Raw genomic sequence first — 8,613 nt, 5'->3', positions numbered from 1 at the left:
GCCAGGCTGTGAAGCCAGGGATATTTCTCTATACAGAGAAACCTGATCAGACTTGTTTGATGCCTTACCGTACATTGTCATATATCTTTTTATTTGATTTCTGAAAACCTGGATGTTCTGTTTGAAAGGCTGTAGACATGAGATGTAGTGTTGTGATAAAACATTCAAATCTGCATTGGGTCACATTCTGTTCTTACTGTACCGTACCTGTCCTTACTGGCTGTTTTACCTGACTTGTTTTCTTGTTTTATGTCTTTATATATTCATTTCAAGATTTTAAAGAGAATTTGAAATCTTCTTTCTTCTGTAAAGATAATACAGAGAGAGAGAGAGAGAGAGAGAGAGAGAGAGAGAGAGAGAGAGAGAGAGAGAGAGACAGAGAGACAGACAGACAGACAGAGAGAGAGAGAGAGAGAGAGAGAGAGAGAGAGAAAATAATATAAACATATTCAGGTTTGGACAATAAATTTGTAAATTCAGAATAGTTTCAGGTTCCAACCATAGAATATATATTTGTATATTCACTACAACAGTGCACTGCTGCCATCTAGTGGCCAAATAACAGCGCGGAAAAATCCTGTTGTTTCCTACTGGGTGATTGGATGTGACGCAACGAGCCCAAACAAGGAAGTAAAACCAACGCTACTGAAGGTTTTGTTTTCGGTTATTAAAAAATTCTACATGTGGCCAACTTTCATCTGCAGCTGCATTTGATAGGTAAATTTTGTTCTACTTACTTTCCTTCTGTTTTATTTTTCCTAAAAAAAATAGCGACATACATTTTAATAGATGTTGTATTCTCTCTGTAAAGCTTTTTGTCCTGACAGTAAGCCGTTTGTGTTTCCTCTCTCAGATAGCCTTTAAAGAGAAAAATGGGTGATTCTCCTCTAAACCCGTTGGTTTTGATCGGAATCGGGTCCAGCTTTGCATTTTCAAGCCTTTTCTATCATCTATACCAAGAGAAGAAGAAAGAGCTGATAAAACTGAAGGCAAGCCAGTGTTATTTCATTCTGGTTTGAAGAATCTCACAGCTGTGGTCTCTTGTCTCTGTCTCTAACTTCTGCTCTCTATCTTAGGAAATACCTGTATTTAAAGCTGATCGTCATTTGGTTCAAGTGTTGAAGTCATCTCCCCATAAGAGGCTCCAGTATGTTGCTGTGGAAGGTGAACCTGCAATGAACACATCTCTAAATAAAGTTTTGAATGGGTTTTGAAGGAGAGTAACAGTCTTTTGTCATACCTGATTTCCAGGTCTGGTCATGGCAGATGGGGAGCCTCTGGCCAGCAAGTTTGTCCCTCGATGCTTTGGTGTGATTCAGAAGATATCAGTTGAGGAAACATGGAAATACTGGAACTCGCTCAGCAGGACATGGTACACGAGTCTGCAGGTTAAAGATTGAATAATTCATCTGTCTACCAGCCTGTTATTAAATGTGTGATCTCTCTCACAGGAATTCTCGGACCATGAACAGAACAGAAACTAACAACTCAGTACCCTTCAGTCTGGTCAGCCCTGGTGCCTACATGGGTGATTTATTTGTCAAGGTTCAAAACCCTCTGGAAGCCTCTGGGGACTACCTGGAGAGGGTTTATTTCAAAGTGAGACGTGCTGAGGAGGGCTTGGTGGATGTGGTGGTGCAGGGCATTAGTGGGGAGAAGCCTGTGGCGATGGAGGAGAGTGAGGAGCTGCTGCGTGTAGGGAGCACCCTGACTGGTTTTGGTGAGGTGGTGCTGGAGGGAGGGCAGGTGATGAGGCTGCAGGCCCCTCAGGATGGCCGTAAGTTTGTCCTGGTGCCTTCTGACCACAGGAGCTTCTTGGACAGGCACGAGAGATCAGCCAGCATGTGGAAGACTCTGACAGCTGTAACCGGCATAACAGGGGCTACTATTTTAGCCAAAGTCATCTACAGCATGGTGAGAAAACAGGATGACAGATCCAAATAGGCTTGAGGTGAAGAAGTAATGAAAGATGTACCACAGGTTGTTGGGGCCAAACACTTCCTCTGGTGACTCATCCTACTCAAGTGACAGATGGATGCTGTTTAAACTGGATGACAAGTTTAAACTTCAAGCTTTTTTCATAGTGAAGAAAAGCTTAAATGTAAAGAGTGAAAAACAACATTATTTGTCTAAGAGTACCAGCAAAAATAGAAAGCAAAACCCCTTTAACGAAGTGCAGTGTCACAGCCGTGTATCTAGTTTTTAAACAAACAGAGCCAATGATTATCTACACCCTGAACTTCTGTATGTCAGTAAATGTACAGCTGTGTATTTTCTATTTCCAGAGTGTTTATAAAATATGTCCAGCCCAAAACAGACCATAAGGACGCAGTTGATTTGCCTCCCAGAAATGGCCTGAAAACAATATAGATAGGTTACAAAAAAACAGAAAAAATTCACCTAAATTCAAAAGTTTAAAGCTAATCAATGTAGAGTTCAGTCTCAAGTTTTCCTGTTTTGTCTCTTAGTGGCCACCATACTTAATCAAGGGAATTAAAGTACATTTAAATACAGCAGTATTACAAAGAAGTCATCTCCATAGTGAATTATTGCACTCGATGAGAGCAGAGGCTGAGTATGGGACCATGGGAGTTTGTTCTTATATTAAGATTTAAACTGTGAAATAGATGATATTCACGTCCAGAAAGGGTGGAACAAAGCGCTGTTATGATCAGGTTTAGACTGTATCTATTCAGCAGGTAATTTTCTACCTCTCCGATCATAAGGTGTTGTTATTTGTACTGTCTTTGTGATCACAAAATGTAAACACTGTTTTTAGCAATCTTCTCTGAAAGGTGATGGGTTCAAGCTTGAGTTAAATAAAAATCTATTTTTTAATCACTTTCTTTTATTGAGTTGGATTTCTTGTGATGCAGACAAAAAGATGATGCTTTAACATTTTTCCAAGCAGACTCTGGGTCATCTTTATTTGGTTGTTAACATTCAAAGCACACAGCCCTTAAAATGACGTGGCATTGGACAAAATGTGTGTCAGCTTGACCTACTGATGGATGTTAATGGAAGAAAGCTGCTGTTGGTGGTAAAACAAATGTCTTGAATTCCTTTTATAAACTAAGATCTCCAGATTTCATGAGTCCTCGTCATCCTCTGTTAAGTGCTCCTTTTTACTCTCCGTCCTCTTCTGACGACTCTTCAGCTTCCTCTAACCACTGGATGAACTTCTGAAGCTGTTAAGAAAAACATTTTAGAGCAGAGATTAGAGAAATGCAGCACTCTAAAACACAAAGAGTCAAAGGAGGACAGGAGTGACGTGAAGAAATCTGTACAAACAGCCAAAACACAAAGTATAACAGATACTTTCTGTCTGTACATGTGAGGCACTTTGGGCTGCGTGCTTGTATGCATAATACAGATGTATTGGATGTTTTGTTACTTCTTATTGATTCTGATGATCAGTAGATGTCATACTGCATTATGTTTCGGTCAAAAAGTCCTCTGTTTTTTGTGGGACTCGGTGAACCTGCCCTGTACCTACCCCCTGGTTCTTACGGAGCTTTCTGCCCCTGTCTGTTGTGGCTCCCTGAGAGAACCAGCGCAAGATCATGTCCTCCTCAAGGATCTCCAGCTGGTACATGTTCATCAGGATCTGTATGAGACAAAAAACACAGGAGGATGAATTTGACTCCAGGATTCCATCATCACACGTTTTATAACAGATAACTGTGTATATCAGGTCTTGTTGATTGACTCTGACCTTGACCATTGCAGCCCAGTGACTCTCCTGCTCCAGGAAGTGTTCTTCAAAAGCCGAGAGGCAGTCCAGATGATCCTGAGCTCTCTTCACATAGTTCTGAAACACTGGAGCCCATTTCTTCAGTAACTGGGAGGAGGACGAAGCAAAATTTGACCTGAGGATATTTGTTTTAATCATGTCTTAAAGTGCTGATCAAACTCATACTTACAGGAAGGAGAAGTGTGACATATTGTGATGCAGTGATCTGGGGGCCCTGCTGCTGGAAAGGATACTCCAACACCACTTTAGTTAAAATCTGCATCACCTCCTTCAGAGTGATGTTATAGGCATACCTGTAAGAACAGGGAGCATTAAACTGACTGAAGAAATCACTCCAAGAGGGAGAGAGACTCAGCAATGCAGAGTTAGATTTCTTCTTACTTGAGAGAGTTGATCTCAAGGACAAGATTATCACAGCCGATGTTTTCCTCCAGACCTCTTTGGAGAGTCCCCAGGACCTCCATCTGGAACACTAAGAACAATTCAGAAGAGTCATTAAGGGGAACCTTCCTTAGACATACCTTTAAAAGATCAGTTTAACAGTTACTTGTGTTAAAACAGAAACAGTTAAGGTAGTTCTCCATGACAACTCGAGTTTTCTAATCTAAATAATATAAATTAAAAAGTAATATAAATTCAAGCGTGACATAAGCTGAGCACTGCATTTTCCTGAGAGTATCAGATGGTCACCAAAGGAAAAGTCTCAGGAATTAAAGTGAGATTACATAGGTCAGATTTTGTGAGCTTAATCAGAGGATCGACTGAATCCCCTTTTTGCTGCCGATATTGTTGTTACTTCTTCTCTTCCACCAGCAGGGGCAGTAATGCACTTCAACAACCAGGTGAAATTAACCACTCTCACCTTTGACATCGTCCATCTCAGGTGAGGGGATCACTGGATCATCGGGACCATCAGGCTCGCTGTCCTCACTTTCACTCTCAGGGTCAGGGTTCAACACCAAACCTGATAGAGAGAATAACACCTGTGGACACCTGTTTCAAATTATCTAAAATATTATAGATTTATAAACTTCATGTGCTGCTGTCCTACCCCAAAGACACTGTGACAGCTCTTCATCCTCGGTGTCATCCAGACTGCTGGACTTCCAGATGTAACCTTTACCCTCTGCTCCAACCTCAGCAGGGTTAAACACTGAGGGACAGAAAAAACAGCTTAACACCACAAACATTTCATTCACATATGTCAGTGCACTGTCCATACACACCTTTCCTTTTGGTTTTGTCTTTGCTCTGACCAACCTCTGCACCATCACTCAGGAATTCATCATCATCATCCTCTTCCTCCTCCTCTGGGTGGTGCATGGACACCACAGTGCCCTCAGGAAGAGAGATGTTTGGTCCGATCACCACCTTTCAGATAAATAACACCACACCAATCACACTGAGTGCTGAGATGAATTCAGACACGGATATAATCAAATGATTGGTAGTGATTACAGATTCTGATTACAGAAACAGGTCTTAGCATGTCATTTGAGTGGATGTGTTGTAGAGCTTACATTATATGCAAGAACACATTGTTTATTCAGCTTGACACCCTCTTTGATCTCAGCCTTGTCGCAGACCACAGACTGGCTGATTTCCACATTGCTGGCGATGTGAACATTATTCCAGATGTAGGCGTGGTCCAGCGTTACGTTGTCCCCTGTAATAATAATAAAATCGTCAACCCCTCTTTTGTTTAATACTTATTTTGAAGCTTAAACTTAGAAACATTTAAATGAAACAGTTTTAGTTTCAAAGGTTCAGGTCAGTACACTCACCTATGGTGCAGTTGTTCCCTATGACACTGTTGGAAATGTAACAATTAGCGCCAATGCTTGTGTCACAGCCAATGAGGACATTCTCCTCCATCTGGCTGCCGTGACCCAGACTGACCCCTGAGCCTCTGTAGACATTGTGGCGAGAATAAGTACAGCTGCGTCCCTCCTGATCGATGAAGTTTGCATCAGGTGTGAGCGGGTAAACCCATCGCCGCACAAGGTCTGACGACACAGAATCATACATGAGGAGGTTGGACACTCGAACGCCATATCCATCCTTGGTGGTATGCATGTGTATCTGGTTTCCTAGAATCTAAAGGAAAAGAGAAGACAATATCTCAGGCTGTACAAAGATAATGTGATACTTAAGAGGTAAAAGAGAGAAATGTTCAGGGATACCTCTTCATTGACCAATATCCCTTTGACAAAGTCATTCCTGGTTTGGTAGTCAAAATTGTCTGTGAAGAGCTCAGCTACCTGAAAAAAAACGAAAGAACCCTTTTTAAAAAAATCTGCAGTCAGGAACTCAAAAGTAATGCCTCTTTTTGAAAACTGACCTGAGGGGAGCAGATGCTGATGTGACAGTCCAGCAGGTCGTGTCTGATTTCAAACTCATCACTGCTGCTGTGGAAAATGTTCTGTGAAACAAACAGCAGGATCGGTCATCAATCAGTCTGAATCTTCGGATGATCAGAGATATGATAAAATGTCAAACCATTACCATAGGGAAGTGAAGCTTCTTCAGTCCGTGTGTTTTCTGGTAGTGTAAGATCCGCTGGCTCTTGCTGTCCATAGCAACAATGACATCATCTTCCTCACAGCGAGACCTGTGACCCGGTGATGACTCCTTGAAGATCATCGTCATCACAGAAATATTCTTGTCTGTCTTTCTACGATGCCTGTGCAGAAGCAAATACACACATAGTAATACAGCAACACAGAGCCAGCGCTCACTAATACTGGCATTTTGGGGTAAATAATCTCTTACTTGTGCTCCTGCAGGGCCTGACTGACATCAATGTTAGAAACCACATCCCCATAGACCAACAAAAAGTCAGAGCGCACAAGTGATTTTGCATCAACATCCCTGAGCACATCACCCAAGGATCTGTAGAGCTCTGAGGTGATGATGTGGACTGTGTTTGGAGAGGTGGGTCGACACCACTTAGATTTCCTGTCAGACACAGTGACAGCTCAGCAGCTTTCATTCAGAACAATGTGCACAGTTGGAGTGGTAAAACACACTCACAGTGATACTTACAGCAAGTGCTCTTTGATTTTACTGGCCATCCAGCAGCAGAAGACAAATGTTTCCTGCACTCCGGTGGAGGTGAGGAACTCCAGGGTGTAGTCAATCATGGCAACATTACCCAGTGGCAGCAGAGCCTGTCAGCATGGGCAAAGGGAGAGTGAAATACAGCCTGTTTAAACTAACACCACACAAATAGTTATACGTTTTCATGTTTTTAATGAACACACCATGTAAACATTCTCAGTGCAGGGTGGAAAAAGTATGTGAACCCCTCAGCTATGACTTCTCCAAGAGTTAATTGGAGTCAGCCATACTGGTGTCAAAGCAATGAGACCAGGTTGGAGGGGTTGGTTGAAACTGCCCTGCCCTATAAAAAAAACCACACACACACCAGTTTTGCTATTCTCAAGCATTGCCTGATGTGAACCATGGCACACACAAATGAGAGAGAGAAGACCTATGATTAATAATTGATGACTTGCATAAAGCTGGAAAGGTTAACGAAAGAATCTCTAAAATCATTGATGTTCATCATTCCATGGGAAGACAAACTGTCTATAAATGGAGATAGTTGAGCATTGTTGTAAAAAAAATGCTGCCAAAGGAGGGTCAATGAGTTATTAAATCAAAGTGTCACAGACTTTTTCCACCCTGTACAGTGAATGTGATTTTTCCATGGAGTGTTCAATAAAAAGTAAAAATATATAACTGTGTGGTACTAATTTAAAGACGATTTTTGTCCATAGCTGTGACTTGAATGGCGATCAGAACACATCTTATGACCCATTAATGCAGAAATCCAGGCAGACACAAAGGATTCACACTATGAGAAATGAGTGGGTCAGAATATAAATACAGCAGTACATCATTGTCCTTACTCGTGGGCTACAATTATCCTTTCACTGACACTTACTGTTGAGGGTTTTTGATATGTCTTGTAAATATTTCCAACAGTATTATATCATAAGTGACCCTGTTATTCACAGCTCTGTGATCATCTCAGCCTGTCACTGTTTACAGCATGGTGATCAGTTAGTTAGCATTAGCATTAAGTTAGCTCAGCTTGCTGCTTACCCTCGGCTGGTCTTTAGTGACGGGGAAAAACCTCCGGTTAAAGCTGTCAGCGACTAGGACAGCCTGCAGTGGTTGCTCCTCTTCCTCCTGCTCACCTGCACCTTTTCTACCTGAAAGACATGAGCCAGCACGGCTCTGTTTTCCCCCTTTACCGGCCATGTTTGATTCACAAGTTGAGTTTACCAGCGCTGTCGTCAGTTTCAGCTACGGCGGCTGGGGCGGGACAAAGTTGTGTGAACCACCTATAGCGCAGGATGTGTTCGCGTTTATGGTTTTTGTTGGATGAATAAGATTCTTTGATTCAAAAGGCAAAATATTCATGACTGTATGCAGTTTCCCATTTAAAACTAACTAAATTATTGTTTGTTTGTTTGTTTGTTTGTTTTTCTGGGAGATTTTACCAGGTATGTAAATTTTCATTCATATCTGTGTGTGCCATGGATATGAAAAGGGTCTGACAACTGGCCCTTTTACCTGACATTACCCAATACATTTGCATCAAAGCAAAGGAGTAATTATGAAAGAAAGTACTTCTATTCAACTTTTCAAACACTCTTTTTTCAAAATAATAATATTTCTTTTTTTTTTTTAAAGGATACTTTCGTGTGACAGGGCCTCCCGTTGTAGCTTGACCATTCATTTAACAAAAAAAAAAGTCATTTCGAAACAGGGTTAAAATCACAAATATAAACGTCAGAACTCACCCTGATCACTGTCAGTTAGATCTAACCAAACAAAATCGCCTCTTC

General features: G+C 41.5%; 2 protein-coding genes across 2 annotated transcripts; one reads left to right on the top strand and one right to left on the bottom strand.

Moving 5' to 3' along the window:
- Window positions 1–601: 601 nt before the first annotated feature.
- On the top strand, window positions 602–2,830 carry mul3 (mitochondrial E3 ubiquitin protein ligase 3). Its single transcript, XM_074689347.1, has 5 exons — window positions 602–717; window positions 854–989; window positions 1,077–1,164; window positions 1,252–1,372; window positions 1,452–2,830. The coding sequence occupies exons 2-5, from the start codon at window positions 873–875 to the stop codon at window positions 1,942–1,944; spliced, it is 819 nt and encodes a 272-aa protein (XP_074545448.1). The 5' UTR covers window positions 602–717; window positions 854–872; the 3' UTR covers window positions 1,945–2,830.
- A 33-nt stretch (window positions 2,831–2,863) lies between these two features.
- eif2b5 (eukaryotic translation initiation factor 2B, subunit 5 epsilon) lies at window positions 2,864–8,092 on the bottom strand. The gene is made up of 16 exons (XM_074689346.1): window positions 7,865–8,092; window positions 6,800–6,924; window positions 6,527–6,712; window positions 6,260–6,437; window positions 6,096–6,176; window positions 5,938–6,015; window positions 5,539–5,851; window positions 5,275–5,420; window positions 4,981–5,125; window positions 4,806–4,907; window positions 4,617–4,718; window positions 4,136–4,226; window positions 3,924–4,047; window positions 3,716–3,841; window positions 3,497–3,607; window positions 2,864–3,188 (listed from the first exon to the last, which is right to left on the bottom strand). The coding sequence occupies exons 1-16, from the start codon at window positions 8,021–8,023 to the stop codon at window positions 3,126–3,128; spliced, it is 2,130 nt and encodes a 709-aa protein (XP_074545447.1). The 5' UTR covers window positions 8,024–8,092; the 3' UTR covers window positions 2,864–3,125.
- Between the last annotated feature and the right edge of the window lie 521 nt (window positions 8,093–8,613).

This window comes from Halichoeres trimaculatus, unplaced genomic scaffold (assembly GCF_033239565.1).
Source record: "Halichoeres trimaculatus isolate MK-OKI-2021-1 unplaced genomic scaffold, fHalTri1.1 fHalTri1_scaffold_15, whole genome shotgun sequence".
Lineage (NCBI taxonomy): Eukaryota > Metazoa > Chordata > Actinopteri > Labriformes > Labridae > Halichoeres > Halichoeres trimaculatus.
The sequence above is the reverse complement of the archived record's forward strand: the minus strand, read 5'-3'. Positions and strand labels throughout refer to the sequence as shown.